The 18,228-nt window shown below is 40.8% G+C and overlaps 1 protein-coding gene across 7 annotated transcripts in view; it reads left to right on the top strand.

Annotated features, from left to right (window-relative positions):
- Positions 1-18,228, top strand: part of TRPM3 (transient receptor potential cation channel subfamily M member 3) — a 416,081-nt gene that overhangs the window by 378,609 nt on the left and 19,244 nt on the right. For all 7 annotated transcript variants that reach the window (XM_063180477.1, XM_063180478.1, XM_063180473.1 and 4 more), the window contains 2 exons: positions 4,721-4,972; positions 9,998-10,172. In XM_063180477.1, the coding sequence (XP_063036547.1) occupies positions 4,721-4,972; positions 9,998-10,172 (427 nt within the window). The remainder of the gene's footprint in view (positions 1-4,720; positions 4,973-9,997; positions 10,173-18,228) is intronic.

The raw sequence follows: 18,228 nt of genomic DNA, 5'->3' as shown, positions 1-18,228 counted from the left end.
TTCCTTCCTTCCTTCCTTCCTTCCTTCCTTCCTTCCGACACTTCCTTCCTTCCTTCCGACACTTCCTTCCGACACTTCCTTCCGACACTTCCTTCCGACACTTCCTTCCGACACTTCCTTCCGACACTTCCTTCCTTCCTTCCGACACTTCCTTCCGACACTTCCTTCCGACACTTCCTTCCTTCCTTCCTTCCTTCCTTCCTTCCTTCCTTCCTTCCTTCCTTCCTTCCTTCCTTCCTTCCTTCCTTCCTTCCTTCCTTCCTTCCTTCCTTCCTTCCTTCCTTCCTTCCTTCCTTCCTTCCTTCCTTCCTTCCTTCCTTCCTTCCTTCCTTCCTTCCTTCCTTCCTTCCTTCCTTCCTTCCTTCCTTCCTTCCTTCCTTCCTTCCTTCCTTCCTTCCTTCCGACACTTCCTTCCGACACTTCCTTCCGACACTTCCTTCCTTCCTTCCTTCCGACACTTCCTTCCTTCCGACACTTCCTTCCTTCCGACACTTCCTTCCTTCCTTCCTTCCTTCCTTCCTTCCTTCCTTCCTTCCTTCCTTCCTTCCTTCCTTCCTTCCTTCCTTCCTTCCTTCCTTCCTTCCTTCCTTCCTTCCTTCCTTCCTTCCTTCCTTCCTTCCTTCCTTCCTTCCTTCCTTCCTTCCTTCCTTCCTTCCTTCCTTCCTTCCTTCCTTCCTTCCTTCCTTCCTTCCTTCCTTCCTTCCTTCCTTCCTTCCTTCCTTCCTTCCGACACTTCCTTCCGACACTTCCTTCCGACACTTCCTTCCGACACTTCCTTCCGACACTTCCTTCCGACACTTCCTTCCGACACTTCCTTCCGACACTTCCTTCCGACACTTCCTTCCTTCCTTCCGACACTTCCTTCCTTCCTTCCTTCCGACACTTCCTTCCTTCCGACACTTCCTTCCTTCCTTCCTTCCGACACTTCCTTCCGACACTTCCTTCCGACACTTCCTTCCGACACTTCCTTCCTTCCTTCCTTCCGACACTTCCTTCCTTCCTTCCTTCCGACACTTCCTTCCTTCCTTCCTTCCTTCCTTCCTTCCTTCCTTCCTTCCTTCCTTCCTTCCTTCCTTCCGACACTTCCTTCCTTCCTTCCTTCCTTCCTTCCTTCCTTCCTTCCTTCCTTCCTTCCTTCCTTCCTTCCTTCCTTCCTTCCTTCCTTCCTTCCTTCCTTCCTTCCTTCCTTCCTTCCTTCCTTCCTTCCTTCCTTCCTTCCTTCCTTCCTTCCTTCCTTCCTTCCTTCCTTCCTTCCTTCCTTCCTTCCTTCCTTCCTTCCTTCCTTCCTTCCTTCCTTCCTTCCTTCCTTCCGACACTTCCTTCCGACACTTCCTTCCGACACTTCCTTCCGACACTTCCTTCCGACACTTCCTTCCGACACTTCCTTCCGACACTTCCTTCCGACACTTCCTTCCGACACTTCCTTCCGACACTTCCTTCCGACACTTCCTTCCGACACTTCCTTCCGACACTTCCTTCCTTCCTTCCTTCCTTCCGACACTTCCTTCCTTCCTTCCGACACTTCCTTCCTTCCTTCCTTCCGACACTTCCTTCCTTCCTTCCTTCCTTCCTTCCTTCCTTCCTTCCTTCCTTCCTTCCTTCCTTCCTTCCTTCCTTCCTTCCTTCCTTCCTTCCTTCCTTCCTTCCTTCCTTCCTTCCTTCCTTCCTTCCTTCCTTCCTTCCTTCCTTCCTTCCTTCCTTCCTTCCTTCCTTCCTTCCTTCCTTCCTTCCTTCCTTCCTTCCTTCCTTCCGACACTTCCTTCCTTCCTTCCTTCCTTCCTTCCTTCCTTCCTTCCTTCCTTCCTTCCTTCCTTCCTTCCTTCCTTCCTTCCTTCCTTCCTTCCTTCCTTCCTTCCTTCCTTCCTTCCTTCCTTCCTTCCTTCCTTCCTTCCTTCCTTCCTTCCTTCCTTCCTTCCTTCCTTCCTTCCTTCCTTCCTTCCTTCCTTCCTTCCTTCCTTCCTTCCTTCCTTCCTTCCTTCCTTCCTTCCGACACTTCCTTCCGACACTTCCTTCCGACACTTCCTTCCGACACTTCCTTCCTTCCTTCCTTCCTTCCTTCCTTCCTTCCTTCCTTCCTTCCTTCCTTCCTTCCTTCCTTCCTTCCTTCCTTCCTTCCTTCCTTCCTTCCTTCCTTCCTTCCTTCCTTCCTTCCTTCCTTCCTTCCTTCCTTCCTTCCTTCCTTCCTTCCTTCCTTCCTTCCTTCCTTCCTTCCTTCCTTCCGACACTTCCTTCCGACACTTCCTTCCGACACTTCCTTCCGACACTTCCTTCCTTCCGACACTTCCTTCCTTCCGACACTTCCTTCCTTCCGACACTTCCTTCCTTCCTTCCGACACTTCCTTCCGACACTTCCTTCCGACACTTCCTTCCGACACTTCCTTCCTTCCGACACTTCCTTCCTTCCTTCCGACACTTCCTTCCTTCCTTCCGACACTTCCTTCCTTCCTTCCGACACTTCCTTCCTTCCGACACTTCCTTCCTTCCTTCCGACACTTCCTTCCGACACTTCCTTCCGACACTTCCTTCCGACACTTCCTTCCGACACTTCCTTCCGACACTTCCTTCCTTCCGACACTTCCTTCCGACACTTCCTTCCTTCCGACACTTCCTTCCTTCCTTCCTTCCTTCCGACACTTCCTTCCTTCCTTCCGACACTTCCTTCCTTCCTTCCTTCCTTCCGACACTTCCTTCCGACACTTCCTTCCTTCCTTCCGACACTTCCTTCCTTCCTTCCTTCCTTCCGACACTTCCTTCCGACACTTCCTTCCTTCCTTCCGACACTTCCTTCCGACACTTCCTTCCGACACTTCCTTCCTTCCTTCCGACACTTCCTTCCTTCCGACACTTCCTTCCGACACTTCCTTCCTTCCAACACTTCCTTCCTTCCGACACTTCCTTCCGACACTTCCTTCCTTCCGACACTTCCTTCCGACACTTCTTTCCGACACTTCCTTCCAACACTTCCGACACTTCCTTTTGACACTTCCTTCCACCACTTCCTTCCTTCCGACACTTCCTTCCGACACTTCCTTCCTTCCATTCCGCCACTTCCTTACGCCACTTCCTTACGCCACTTCCGCCACTTCCTTACGCCACTTCCTTCCTTTCCTCTTTCTACTCCCACAAAATTTCTTTGTTCAAATTTCAGTGTGATGCTCCTTTAATAGCATTCACAAGTACATGGGGATCTTCTGACAAGCCTTAAAGGTCGGCAAAATTCCTTAAATGTGACTCTAAAATTTTTTTGATGTGTCAAGCAATAGTGTGCATCTGCCTAAGGATGCAAAAGCAGACACAGAGAGCAGAGACAGAGCATTTAAAATAGCACTCGGTCTATAAAGTGAGTGAAGTGGCTCTGTTAACCCTGCCCTCATGGTCTCTCCCACCTAATGCTGTCCTCTTTCACTTAGCCAAAGGTCCATTTATTCCACAGTGACACCAGAGGCCCTGTTCAGCCCTAATGTGAGTGAATGCGAGTCCCATTGACCTCAGCTGAAAGAGCACATTTGTACCCCTGGGCTGAATCTGTTACCAGTTGTGTTTGTACATTCTGGAGCCAGTGCTCTGGAGGACTAGACTAAAAATGGGCTTGCCACACTTGGGCTTCAAAGACAGGTTTCTGACACTGTGTGGTAAATGCTACATAATAAATAAAAAGAGCAGAGGAAAAGACCCTGCTTGAGTGGCCCATGAGTACACGTCGTTAGGCAGAAGAGAAAGGAAAGCAGTGGCAGTTGCCACACGAGAACTCTGCAATTCTAATGGAGCCAAGGCACTGCTGGCTCAGCAGGTAGGAGGCTGCACTCAGGAGTTGTGTGACCTGATTTTTGCCTAATCATTCAGCCCAAACTGGCACTTCCACAAAAGTTTACCAAGAACGTTTGTGACGATTGATTTCTAAGCAGATGTTGGAATTGTTCGCAGATGAGCCCAAAATTCATTCCAAAAACAAATTCATCTTTTTTGAGGAACTGTGTGAGCGTGTTCAAATGTTCTTGTGCTAAATATAGAAAATGAAAACCAACAGCTTGTTAACTCTCTAAATGGTGGGACTTATTCATGGAGATCACTTGAATAATAGTTTTAAGAGTAGTTTGGAAAAACAATTGAGTTACACAAATGATCTTGCAAGGAGAATGACAATAAATTCATAAGGTAAGATTATTTATTTTTGTGACCTTTATTCTTGGCTGTGTAACCTAATTTCAAAAAACAGGCCCAAGTACTATCTAGTGTCTCTCTTTATTAAATTTCTGATGCAGAGCTTTATGGTTATTAATTATTCTTGGTCATTTGATGCATATTTTAATGTAACTTTCTGCAAATCTATAGCTTCTTTAAATGTGAATTTTCTGATTGAAAAAAATCTTTCCATATTTTACCCTCCATTCCAAGACCCTAGGTAGAGTTAATACATTTGAAAAACAGAAATACATACACACATTTCTACTGATTTGGTGAGGATTGTAGACTGAGTCCTTTGTCCGCTTTGTCCTTTAAAGTCTCTTGCACATAGATACATGTTAATGGTTGAATGGTGGAAGATTTCAGCAGAAAAATAACAGAGAGTCCCTGAGATATTTGTATGATAAGGATGATAAGGATCTATCAGCTTTTCTTTTGGCCTTTGTGGCATATATCTATCTGCTTACTACAGATTTCTTCACCTTTGTATGAAAACAGCTCAGCTCCTCTCCTCTGCATTTCCTCTGTCCTTCAGATCCTCATGTCAGAGCCTGGGAAGCTGCTGCAAAAAGTCAAAGTTTGGCTCCAGGAGTACTGGAATGTTACTGACCTCATAGCTATCCTCCTGTTCTCTGTTGGGATGGTTCTCCGCCTGCAAGACCTGCCTCTGCGGAGCGACGGCCGCGTCATCTACTGCGTCAACATCATCTACTGGTACATCCGGCTGCTGGACATCTTCGGTGTCAACAAGTACCTGGGGCCCTACGTCATGATGATCGGGAAAATGGTAACAGCACTGGGCAATCCTCTTCTCTTTGGCAGCGTGTTCTTGGCTCGGTGTCCCTAGCCAGAAGCGTTGCTGCAGATCCACCCGTATGATTTTTACATTAGTGTTTCCATGTAGGCTAGAAATTGGTGCTTTACTGAATCAAAACCTCCAGAATCAAGGATGGGTATTTCCTATTCTGTTAGATATGTATAATTTTCCTTTCTCTGACATCACTCTTCAACAGCAGAGCCACCCTACAGCCCGGTGTGCCTCACTTGCAGAAAGTACAAAGGAGATTTGGTGATTTTAAAGGAAGGTGGTTTGTTAAGGTAAAGAAAAAATTGTTCAGGTGTGTAGTACCTTGAGACTCTCAATGTGTTGTGCTAGTCATGGTGTGTTCAAAACTGTAATGGTTATGGTGAAGACTGACCCTTCTACAGTTTGATCCACATCCACATGGTCTTCCATCTTTGAAGTTCAGGTGTGTCCTGGTGACATGAGAAATCCGTTGGCATAAGTGCAACCTGTGTACCCTGGCCACATCAATCATACACACCATAGCAGGAATATTAACAGCTTGTGTAATAGCAAATGCATGCACAAGGAATCCAGAGACATTTACTTCCACATGCTTGACTTTTGACTTTTCAATTTTCAATTTTCATGTTTCCATTGAAGTGTAGCAGTTAAGCAGCATTTTGCTTATTCCAGTTAAAGAAAATGGCTGGATTTACAGATGCACATGCGTACATCCCTGATATTTGGATACCTGCATATGTAGCTGATACATGTGTACACATTTCACATACAGTATCCAGCTTTTCTTGTGTAAATCATGTCTGTTTCATGCATTTTGAGGTTTAAGATTTGGGGTTTTCTAAATAAATTAAAGCCGCTTGAAGCTCACTTTAAGTAAAAAAAGTAAAATTAACATTAACTCCTCTAGATTAAATACTGCTATCTGTTTGGTATGGGACAATAATCAGCAAGTCCAAACAGGCTGTCTGTTGTATTTATCTCACAATGGTCCTTTAAGGAAAGCTTCGTCCATCCTCACTGTCATAAGAAAAGGGGACATGTATGAGTGCATGGGCTACAATATCTCCTTGGTATTACATTAGTCACAACAGGCACAGTGAGCAGGTGTAGAACTGAAATGCAAAATATACTTCCACTTACACACTCTATCCAACAGGGAACCATTGTCTTATCCCCTCAATTTACCAGCTTTCTACAGCAAGCCCACAGTGCTGGGTTTGACAAAGAAAAAAGAGCTTAGTGGAAAAAAAGCCAGGGAGAGAGATTGAGGGAAAACATGAAAGTGATAGTTGAGTTGTTATGTCCTGGAAAAAGGATTTTGAAGTTCCCTTCCTCCAAGAAAACATAAAGGAGGTTGGCATGAGGTTTTGCAGAGCTCCAGAGTGAAAATACTCAGCAGGAATACAGATCAAAGAGAAAACACCGCTTTAGCAGGTTTCTTTTCTGCCACATTTGGACTCTCTTTCTGCCAGTGGATCTGGTGGTCACTGGGGCTTACACAATACAAAATGTATAAAACTTCTGAAAAACCAGCTACCCCTGTACTCTGCTTTATTTTTCACAGATACATGCACTTAAAGTTTCTGTGGTGCTAACACAGGCAGAGTGAGCAACAGTTCAATAATAGAGGGCCCATGTGCAACAAACTTCTAGTAGTCAGTGTTACAGGTGGCTGATAGGAGCCCAACTCCCCCAGCAGTACAGTGGTTCATTTTTTTGCGGTGTCAGGCAGAAAGGAAGTGATTGAAATTAATAGCATTTTCATTCCTTTGTCACTCACATGTGTACAACAAATCAAACCTGACTCCACTTTCTGCGGAAAACAAATGCAGGAAAATCTCTAACCTCTGTGTGCTCAATTTCTACATTAGAGGGTGTTGAATTTAGCAGCCAAATTGTTCTGAAGCTCTGGGCAGCTGTTAAAGGAGGCAAATTCTTCTATTTTGTGCCTTCCAGTTGCTTGGTTTTCATCATTTGTCCAACTTTCCTTGCACTTTCAGCCACTCTGGCACATCCCCTTTGCCCACACGTGCAATGCACAACCAGTTGGAGTTACTCAGATCAGCCTCTCACATCTGTTTTCTCACCAGCTTACTCTCTTGTGCAACACACGCACTCCCTGGGAGCTGCACCTGCTGGCTCTAGGCTGCTGCATGGGCTCTCTTGTGTATTTTTGTTTAAATCATGTGTCTCTCTACCTCCTCGCATTCTTCCAAATGGTGTTGAAAGCTCAGTTCAGCACTGTGAAGGACATAAAGTTGATTATACATATTTCTACAAAGTAAGCACATCGCAACTACTGAGGTACTCAACAGACCATATTTAATGCCTGAGACCTTTTCTTGAGCTTCTAATGTAAATTTTAGACACACGAGGAAAATTGCGGCTTTTTCTATCTTTCCAGTGTTGAGGAGCTTTCTCTTCGTCTGCCTCTACACTTGCAGTCAATGAAATACCCATAATAAGTTTTACCTCTGGCCACTCTGAGCAAACATGCAAGGGAAATTAAGCAAGAAGCAGGAATGGGCTTGAGTTTTTTAAAAACAGTAGGTTAAAGCAAAGATGAAGATACACGGAGGAAACTGAATGGCCAAGCTTATTATTATCTACTGATTTCAGTAACAGAATATGCTTCTGCTTTTCTGATTTCTGCACAGTGATAGAACTAATTTCCTTTAGGAAATTTCAGGAATTAAATTGAATTAAATGACTGTGGAATGTCAAGAGAGTCAGAGGTATATCCGTTCCTTTAATGTGTGGAAATATCTGCATTTTTTAGCATTTCTGCAAATACAAAAGTTGAAATATAGCCAATTCTTTATTAAATTGTTCCCCAAAAAATTGTGTTTTAACACTTTTTTAAACATATAACTGATGAGTTCTTTAGATTGCCTTGCTAAAACACCAATTGTAATTTGACGTCACAGGCCAAAGGACGTGATACAATGCTCATTAAAGTCAGTGGAAATTTGTCCATATATTTTATTGTATTTCAGACAAGTTACTGAGAGTTTAGAAGATACCCAGCTGAGGGAGGAGAAAAGTAATGTGGATCTTGAATGGGGAACAGCACTAAAAATTTTATTTCTTGCAACATGAGGTCATGAGGTCACACCTGTGTGACTCCTGATCAAAAATATTTGAAGCATTTAATACATTGTCTTAAATTGCCTCAAAATACTGATTTTATTTATTTGTTTGCATGAAATTTTTAAATAGTTATTACATTACAACATATCAAGTTATATATTGCCATCTGAAACAAAGTTTGATCAGACAAGAAAGGAGGAATCGGTTTTCACCTCTAGGTTTGTTCCCTAAAAGCAGTGAGAACTAAATGTCATTATTCAACTTTCCCATTTCAGGATGCTTTCTGAAGTACAATGATCTGCAATTTCTCTTCTTAAAGGAGTATTTTTTTGAGAGATTAATGCCCTGAGTTAAAGAGGACTGTTGATGGTTGACTTCACTGGTTTTTAATTATTTAAAGCATTTCTTTTCCTCTCTCATGTCCCCAAGGTTATTTTCTATCTTTTCTGCTATTTTATGAACCTCAAGGCTTTTGTTTTCCCCTGCTTTTTTGCACTTGTCCTTGGTTCCTTCTTTCCATCTTCCTGATTCTCTCTCATCTGACCCCTGCTCCGCTGGTGCCTTTCTCCTAGATCCTCTCTCTCTAAACACGAGCATAGCTTTTTCTCTGTAAGCCTCTTTTCTCTGGTACATACTTCCCCAGTGTTGCTTTGACCTCAGGTTGCTTTAAAATTGAAGAACCCCTGCAGCAGTTCCAGCTCCACCTGCTGCAGGCAGGTCCCTCTTCCACCAGCCCCGTGCCACGAGCAGCCCTGCCCTGGGGCTGCAGCAGAGCCACCAGGCACCAGCTGAGGTGCAGGCTGGGCTCACACCTCTCTTGCAGGAGGGCTGGATTCAGCTGAGCTGGAAAATGCAGAGACTGGAGGGAATAAAACTCATAAGGTTTAGAGGATTCTCAACTTGAGTTTTGGCAGAGACAAAAGTTATGTCCAGAACTGTGAAAAACAGCTCAGTTGTTACAATTATGAAGACCTGGCAAGTCTCTAAGTTTTAAAGGGATCTTACCAGGGACTTAACACAACTGCCATTTTTTTCACATTCACTTTGGGTAATCTCTGTTGTACCTGACTGATGCCCATTGTTCTGCTCCCTTGAGGGCTTTTTCTAAAACAGTGCTTCTTCTAATCTTCAGATCTATTCAGCATCTTGTAGGATTTCTGTCCCATATTTTTCAGGAACATTTTGAATGGGTGGGCACTGTTTGCAAACACTAGTTAGTCTTGGGCATATGCGAATGAGGCCCTCAACAGTGGAGAAGAGCAGAGTTCACTGTCTGTTATCTGATTGGGTTTTTTTAATGTGGCATTTGTCAGACTCCCCCACCAAGCGGATTTTTATCCCAGCCAGTATCACAGCTTTCCTTTCTCACTGGTTACCACCATGGTGTCCCTTATGTTGCAGAAACAGGCTGTTCTGCCACCCGTTCCTCCGTATGTTAGCTGCAGCTCCCTTTGCTCCGAGATAATGACTACCAGTGAATAAAATTATCCATGTCAGTCCTTTTGCTTAGGTACAGTTGCCACGTGGTGCCTATAAACATCATCTCATGACCCTTGCCCAGACCCGGCTGCTGATTCCACTGAACCCATATATTCTTGTAGAGGCAACTGGTGTGACCAGATGGTACTCTGTATTTTCAAGCCTATTCATAACATTTGAATTGTTCTTGGAAGTCACACTGGGTAAAACCAAGGACACGATAATACCACTTCACTTCTTTGAAAAATGATATTTTTTTATGTGTAAATGAGAACAGCTTTTCAAAATTTGTTTCTGAAAATTATGTTTCTAAGATTCACAGACCTTTTTTTTTTTTTTTTGCAGTTCATGATAATAGGAATATGGACAAAAATTTCCTCTAATTGTTGTCCTTTCTCTCTCTTTTTCTCTCCTTTTTCCTGTCATTACATTCAGATGATAGACATGATGTACTTTGTCATCATCATGTTGGTGGTTCTGATGAGCTTTGGTGTGGCAAGACAGGCCATTCTCTTCCCCAATGAGGAGCCTTCGTGGAAGCTGGCGAAAAACATTTTTTACATGCCTTACTGGATGATCTATGGGGAAGTGTTTGCAGACCAGATAGACCGTAAGCAAGTTTATGATTCTCATACTCCAAAGTCAGGTATCCAACTTTGATCAGATGATGTCCTATTAGATCATGTGTGTTTGCTCAATAAATGGCTCTGGGTAAAGGAACTTCTCCAACACAGAGAATGATCACAAAAGTATTTTTTTCAGCTAGTATTGGGGTGTCAGTTTCAGAACATGCTTCTGGCATCACTTGGCAATCATTTAACTGGAAATCTGTAATGCTAAATTATCGTGCATGTAGAGAAGGTTATAAATGTGTCCTTTTTACCAGCTTGGTGGCAAGAATCCCCTTCCTGGTATCCAACATGAATTGGTGGTGTACTTGGGACACAAAAGGTCCCCTATTTTTTCTCATCCCTTGGTTTATTTTTAGACCTAAATACTTTTTGTCTAACTTCATATTGATGATCATGTCTAATAATTAGGGGTCAGACCTTTCAGCTTCTGTATTTGATAGGGATCTAACCTGATGAGTTTTCTTTTCTCTGTTACCTTTTCAGTACTGCATTTAAGTTAAACCCACCCTGTGATGCAATTCTTTGGGTCTAATAATTAGATCAATTTTTAGAATATTGCTGCTTTTGTTTTGTTTTGTTTTGTTTTGTTTTGTTTTGTTTTGTTTTGTTTTGTTTTGTTTTGTTTTGTTTTGTTTTGTTTAGAAAGCAAAACTGTGCTCACACCAAAGCAAACAGGAAAAGAGACAGTATTAAATACATTACCTCCTCAGGATTCATCAGATAGGTGATCAGGAAAATGCTGGTTTGCTGTTTAGATTAAATCTTGGGGTCCCACTCATTGCATTGCCACCAAATGAGAGATCTGGTCATGAGAAACGATGCAGTAGATGACCAAACTAAGAATCACAAACAATGTCATCTTTTGCAGCTACTGTCATGTAACTGATGTTCATCATTCCTACTTAACTACATGCAAGTCTTGGCAGGATTTGGAAATCAGTACCTTTTCCAGTGGCAGATGGCTTCCATTAAAGCTCTGTTTAGGATATTTCATTTTATTCTATGTACCATCTTAGGAAATGACATTATTTTCAAAATTTATTTGATGTTTGTTCAGTAGTGAGAAAATTTGAGTGAAAAAAAATTTTCGTGGTCTGATTAAAAGTAGTAAATGTATCTATATCACAAATAATGCCCCCAGTTGAATATAGTTTCAGTATCCCATGGCAGATGTGGCAGCAGTTTCATGTTGACATCTTCTTCTGGCTAGCACAGTATCATTATTCTGGATACAGATGAAACCTCCTTTTTATCTTTGCTTCCCTGCTTGGTTTTCAGAGGCAGCATGGCATGCAAGGAAGTAAGCAAATACCTATAATCACAAAATTTCTCACTATGTTTTCACTTTTTACCCAATTCCCTCATTTTTATCCTTTACCCTATACTTTTATTTTTAAAAATGCATTAATTCCAAAGGCGTAATAGTTGGGGATATAAAACTTTGTCTTGCTCTGAAGGCATATTTTAGAGCAATAAAGATTTGTACCAGTAAAACAATACTTCCTTCTACAAGCAAAATAATGTCTGTCCCTCTATAAGTGGTCATTTATTGATATTGTACTGAGTAACTACCATAGTGCAACAAACGTGACAATTGGCTGAATAAAGTGTTCTTCTTTTTTTTTTTTTAAATGAAGGGCTGATTATGGTTTAGAACCCATAAGTTTTAGAAACTGAAGGGTGTTTAAGTATGGAAACAGGGTGGCAGACTGCGCATCCTTGCATGAGGATTTGTGTTATTTAGATGCACAACATTTAAATAATGCAAAAAGATGCAGAGTAATTATTTCTGAAGCTTAGGGAAAGTAAAATTCCTGGTGGCCTAAACTCCATCTTTGCATATAGACATATTGTTTTTCTACCTGTGTCGCAGAAATTTGGAGTTGCAGCAAAAGTGATGATGTCAAAATGAAAAGCAAAACCTACTTCCCCCTTCCTGAGAGGCAGATGATTCAGGGAATTAGAATCTGCCACTCTCCTAGCACAAATTGTGTACACAATGTCATGTCTGTCTGATGCTCAGTTGTCTCAAAAATGTTATCTGTGAAATAGACTGGCAGCATAAGCAATAGTTGGTGATGCTGTTACACAATCAAAATGACCCAATGGACAGCCAGAAGGTTTTACTAGTATACTCCCATTTTTTCACTGTTTAAACATTTGCTGTTATTTATGTTTTCCATGTTGTTCTAAGCTAAATCAGCCACTGTGCTCATGTTTAAGTGCTACAGTGTTTGTACTTTCTCAAATAAGATAGGCGTGTTCTAAAATTGTTATGCTACATCTAAATTGCAATTTATCTTAATGATTTAGAGCACATTCTTTTTTTAATCAGTATTATTTTAACAACAAAAATAGGGGGTTGCTTTGTGATATTGTTTATATTTTGATGTTTAATATTGCTACATTATTAGCAAACTTGGGTTTCAGTAAAAGTGCCGATCATGGAAAAGCATGTTTATTTGAGCTACTCTCCTGGAAATCAATCCTGGTATCTGAGAAATGTACAGAAAAGTAGGCTACTCTAACATCTCTAATGTACTTTTTTTAAGAAAAATCAGTGTTATCTATTTAATAGATAATTATTTTTATTTTATTTGTGAAGCATGCTATCAAGGCTGACCAGATACAACGCCTGAGTCCATCTCATCAGCTGGCAGCTTTTTCATCCAGTGGGTCTACTGTGATTTTTGTTTCAGCACACTGCTAAATGTCTTGTTCTAAAACAGTGCATATTTACTTTTTTTACCCATCGTTTCTGTATTCATATAATTTTTTAAGGAAAAATATGTAAGCTGGAGTATGTGTTAATGTCCTGTTGGTATGTGATCTCATCTTCAACTCAAAAGTGAGGACACATTATATCCTCACTTCTGGGATTATGAACACATTATTCAGTGGTGGTGTTTATTATCAGTGATGTCCATAACTGCTACAAACCTACAAATTTCTGACTAAGAATCATTGTAAAGTGGGGTGGAAGAGAGTAAATCTTTTAGATCTGTGTTAAAATTTTCAGGTTAAGTCGACAAAACCAGAAAAACCACTCTCTAAGTAGTTCCTCTCAGACTGGCAGTTCATCATAATATGACCACTAAAAAATCTAAAAGGCTTGATGTATTAAACAGATGCTCCATATGAAAAGACATAGAACTGGAATGGTAGGCTTCAGTGATTCTTGGATGAAGAGAGTGTGAGAAGTGAGAACACTGCTGAATGTGCCTGAAACATGCTGAGGGAGGAGCCACAGACAGCAGCACATGGCAGAGTGACTGCTGCCAGCAGTGGGGACATCCTGGTCTCCTGGTGCCCTTTCAGTCCCATCCAGTCCACAGCCCAGCTCCGCGTGGCCTGGGGAATGGGGAACTAGAAAAGACAGACTTCACTATCACAGTGCAATCATAATGGTCTTCCTCTAGGCGTTTGATCAGGAAATGAGTAGAATTTGATCTATAAACAAAGGACATGCAATTACAGTTAATTAGACCATATTTTCCTCATAACTGTATTCGGATGTTCAGAACATTCCATGTAGCTGATCTGGCACTGACAGAAGGTTTCACATACCATGTTGTCTACTCAGGAAGTTTTAGCAATTTCATGAAAAAGTCTTTGAAAGTATGTAATGATCAAGGAATAGTCAAGCTACTATAGTATACTATGATAGTCAAGCTACTTCATGGAAAAGTCCAACCAGTCCAAGTGAAATATCAATCATGACTGAAATCAACTTGAGCTATTGAGTTTTGACTTGGGCCTAGAAAACTCCAATTACCAACTATTGGGATTCAGATTAAGGCTTAGACCTTAGAATTGAAAGCAGGCAGTAAGCTAATCAAATTTATAAATTATTTAAAGGTCGGGAAATTAAAAATTAATATATTTCAGGAAAGGAATAATAATAAGAGCTTGATAAATTGAAAAAAATAGACTGATCTCAATTATGTAGTTGAGTAAAAATATATTATTATCCACTGATAGCTGGGGGAGGAAGGAGAATCTGAATCAGGGAGCTGGTGATGGCACGTGCAACTGTCTCACTTGGAGGCTGTCTTTCCTAATCCATCTGTGCCTTGTGCTGCCCAATGGGATCTGTGGGGCAGCAGCCAGCCATGTAACTGCTTCAGTGGATGCCTGTCCAGAAGTGGATTTCCCACAAATACTGTAAAATCTCTCCCTCAGTTCACCTCATGTTGGCACTTGTGCTAGCAGTTTTAGCCAGGAATATTCATAGGACAGTTCTCACCTGCGAAGAACTTTTTTTCACCTTACAGAACTATCTGCCCCTCCAGAATACTATGGATACAGAAGGATATAAGAAATACTGAAATGGAAATGTGAGTTTGTTGGTAAAAAACATGTAGGTTGAGGACATAAATGCCAGGTTAGGAAATGGCAGTTATCTGTAGAAAATGAACATCAGAGCTCACATTTTACTGTATTCAGAAGGCCAAGAAACTGAACCTGCTGTTAGTCAACATGGCTTCTGGGAAGATTTTCAGGTTTTCCTGGTGTCTCACAGGTTGGATTTCCATCTGGATTTTTTTACCAGCTGACAGTACTTCACGTGCCATCTGGAATCTGAAGATCAGTCTGAATTTGTTTCTTATGTCTATTTCTGTTTTGGAAAAACCTACCTAGTTTAAGAGGAAAAGATGGGACCTCTTTCTATTTCAGTTGTATTACAGGAATATCAAGTAACCAGAATGCAATAGTTTCAGAAGATGAGAGACTCTCATACACGGGTTTTAACTACTCAATGATCTTCAGAGTAAACTATAATTAATACGAAAAACTTAAAAATTCTTTAAATTTCTTAATCTTTTATATCTGTTTAAGTTTTACAATTCTTGAAAATTTCTTTGTACAAATGAAAATTATGTACTAAACTCTTTATGACCTTACAGGCTGCATGCTTTTCAATAGGAGCTTCCTACTTGGCCTGTCATTTGCATGGACATTTCTGGAATTAGAACAAACAGAACAGAAAGCTCTGTACAAAACAGAATAAATCATACCTGTGGCAATAATTTTAAGGCTGTTAGACAAAGGTGGTGGATAAGATTTTTGCACAGACTACAAACAATTTTGAAAGTCACTCTGGGCTGGATTGCAGCAGTATTCCCATATCTAGCACTCCTGATGTTCTAATTCAAGTTCTATTTGGTTGGCTATTTTTAATGGGGTAAGGAGTAGAGTAGAGGAGGAATAAAGCACTAGAGTGAACAAGAAAAATACAGGGATTTACTATAAATTATTATTAAAATACCAGCAGATTGAAGAGACCCTTCAAAGTCACATTTAATGTGGCCTGGGTCAAGAAGCAACATGGTCAGGATGCTACAGTTAAAGAACTGTTCTTGAAGTAAGAAGACACTGTTCAACTCCCTGGATATTTCTATTGATGAACAATGAGTAATTCTGTGAAATTCAGAGTTTGCAGACTTTAGCATTTTCTCCATCATTGAAGAAGACAACAACTTTAGAAAGGCCACTTAATATTTTTGGTGGGGGGGCAATGCGTTTCAATATTTACCAGACTGGTAAGCTGGTAAGGCTGCTTAGACATTTGGTTCAGAAATTATAAAATACTTTCACATATTTTGGGTTCATTGTGGGTCAAAATTGGAAGGTGCCTACATACTCATAAATAGGATGATGGAAGTGCATTAAAAATAACCAGACTTGAATTTTAAAAAAATTTTGTTTTGTTATTTGGTTGCACTTATTTGTTTCCACTATATTTATAATTGTGAACACAGGAAAGCATCCCTCAGTTTATTGTGATTTCAAACAAATCAATTTGTATTGTAAAAGTGGTATCCATTTTTATAGGAGAAGTTTTCATGAAAGGCAGAAAGCTATTCAGTGGCAGAGCTGTTCAATTGTGCCATTTGGTCTTTTCATTATTTCCCACACCTGCTCTGGAAGGGTGCAGCTGGGGTAAGAGTCATGATGCAGAAACTCACCAGCATCCTTTGCCAACCCCTCCACCCAACACACATTAAATGTGGACAGTGTCCTTGTCATGACAGTAATTACAGCAGGGAAATTCTTCCTGAGCTCTGCCTCCACGATGGGCCTGAAACCCACAGCAGCTTGAATTACTTTTGGCTTTTTTTGCAACTATTCCCTGGACAGGAAAGAGGAAGTGTTAGGAATGCAGCAAGGAAGTCCCAGCAGGAAACTGTAAATGGGAGTCAGAAAGAAAAAATAAGCATGGAAAGAGATTGTGAAAAAGGAAGCAAGGGATGCAAAAAGTATGTACATCTACACGTGTCAAGAGACAATGTTTGAAAGCTTTGTGAAGTTAATTCATATAATTTAAATTAAAACTCCAACCATTTACTGTTTTCTAAAGCCTAAGTTCAGGACATAGTGTCTGCGCTTTATTCAATGGCCTGTAGGTATCAGAGCTGTTGGCTTTTTCAGCTAACTGAGATTGGCATATCATTATGCTACCAGAATTTGCTTCTTCAGTAAAGCATTTTGCTAGAATTAAGTGTTCTGTGGTTTGTGTTAGAGCAAGGCTATAATGTAAAACAGATGAGTCAAATTTGCATACATGTTAATATTGGGCTTTGAAATATATTACAATATATTAATGCACATATTACAAAAATTATTTCATCTCTCCAAAAATAATTCATATTTTGAATGATGTTATACATGAAGGGCAGAGCAGATTCCTCAGGGGCGAGGCAGAGTACATACCTTCAATTAACCATAGAGAAAAACATCCTTGAAAATACATGTCATAGTTTAAATATGAAAGAGGATGTTCAGTGACATGCCTTGGAACACAGACTTCTGCATTTTTGAGCACGTCATATGTTTTCTCCTGCAGCTGAAGATGTGAAAATTAAGTGGTGGCTTAGCTCTCCATTAGTAAGGCAAGAAATGAGTATTCCCATGCACCCACAACAAAATATGCAAAAGAGAAAAGAGAAAAACTACTGCAAAGCTTCAGGACAAGCTGAACCACAATGGGTATGATAGAATAGACTGTGGGAACATGTCTGCAAAAGAAATCTAATTTGGCCGTCACTGAGTGGCACATACCAACAGAGATTACCCACTTGTGAGCAAGTGGAGCTGGAGAAATATTTCTTGTCTTCTTAACTGTTTTTTTTTCCTAGATTAAATTCTATGTTTTTTTATGGGAAAAAAAGGGATAATAGAATTGGAACCAGAGTTGGACCTGAGTTTTTGATCTAATTTATCTAAGGTTTGAAAAATGCTTTTCAAAATTTTTCTTATTATTTGGAAAGATATTATTTGTTCTGTTTCCAGCACAAAAGAGGACAACAGGTTTCAGATACTGTGATTGTTCTATCACTGGTGAAATCACAATGGGTTTTGGTACTTTGTTGTATTGGACTTTGTACCTCTGACTCAATATATGAGCAAGTTAATGTTTCCACACAAACAGAGACGTAAGTTTCACATTGAGTGCTGATAGCAAGAGGAATTGAATGGTGCAGTTTCTGCTGGGTGAAGGCCAAGAGCAGAGAGCTCCACACTCCCAGCACTACACTGATGGTATTTTGAATGTCTAAATGAAACCAGTGCTTGGAGCAGTGTGGAAATAGCCCTGCCTTAAAATGATTTGCAAAGTGATGTTTACTGAGAAATGAAGAATTGCATAGTCTCAGCCTGCTCCAGTGATAAAATGTGGTTTTGCAAACAGGAAGGACTGGTAACACCATGCGCCCAAATACAATAGAGCTGCTGATAAAAAGCAGGGTTGCCCATATTCCACTCTGGGATTTCTTTTTCAGTGAGTTGAATATTTTTGGAGAGGTCATGTAGTCTTGTCACATATGGCTACAATGGTTCTGAGTGTAATAGTGCCCAAAACGAAGTACCAAAATCACACATAATGTAATATGATGGTCATTACAGACATCCACAAGTGAATGTCAAGCTCAGTGAACCAAGTTCAGAAGAACATTTTCAAGAAGATGCAATGGTTGGTACTGGAAATGTGAATTTCCTGCCGTACAATGAAATTCTACATATGGCATCATCAAA

The sequence above is a fragment of the Melospiza melodia genome, chromosome Z (assembly GCF_035770615.1).
Source record: "Melospiza melodia melodia isolate bMelMel2 chromosome Z, bMelMel2.pri, whole genome shotgun sequence".
Classification (NCBI taxonomy): Eukaryota; Metazoa; Chordata; class Aves; order Passeriformes; family Passerellidae; genus Melospiza; species Melospiza melodia.
The sequence above is the reverse complement of the archived record's forward strand: the minus strand, read 5'-3'. Positions and strand labels throughout refer to the sequence as shown.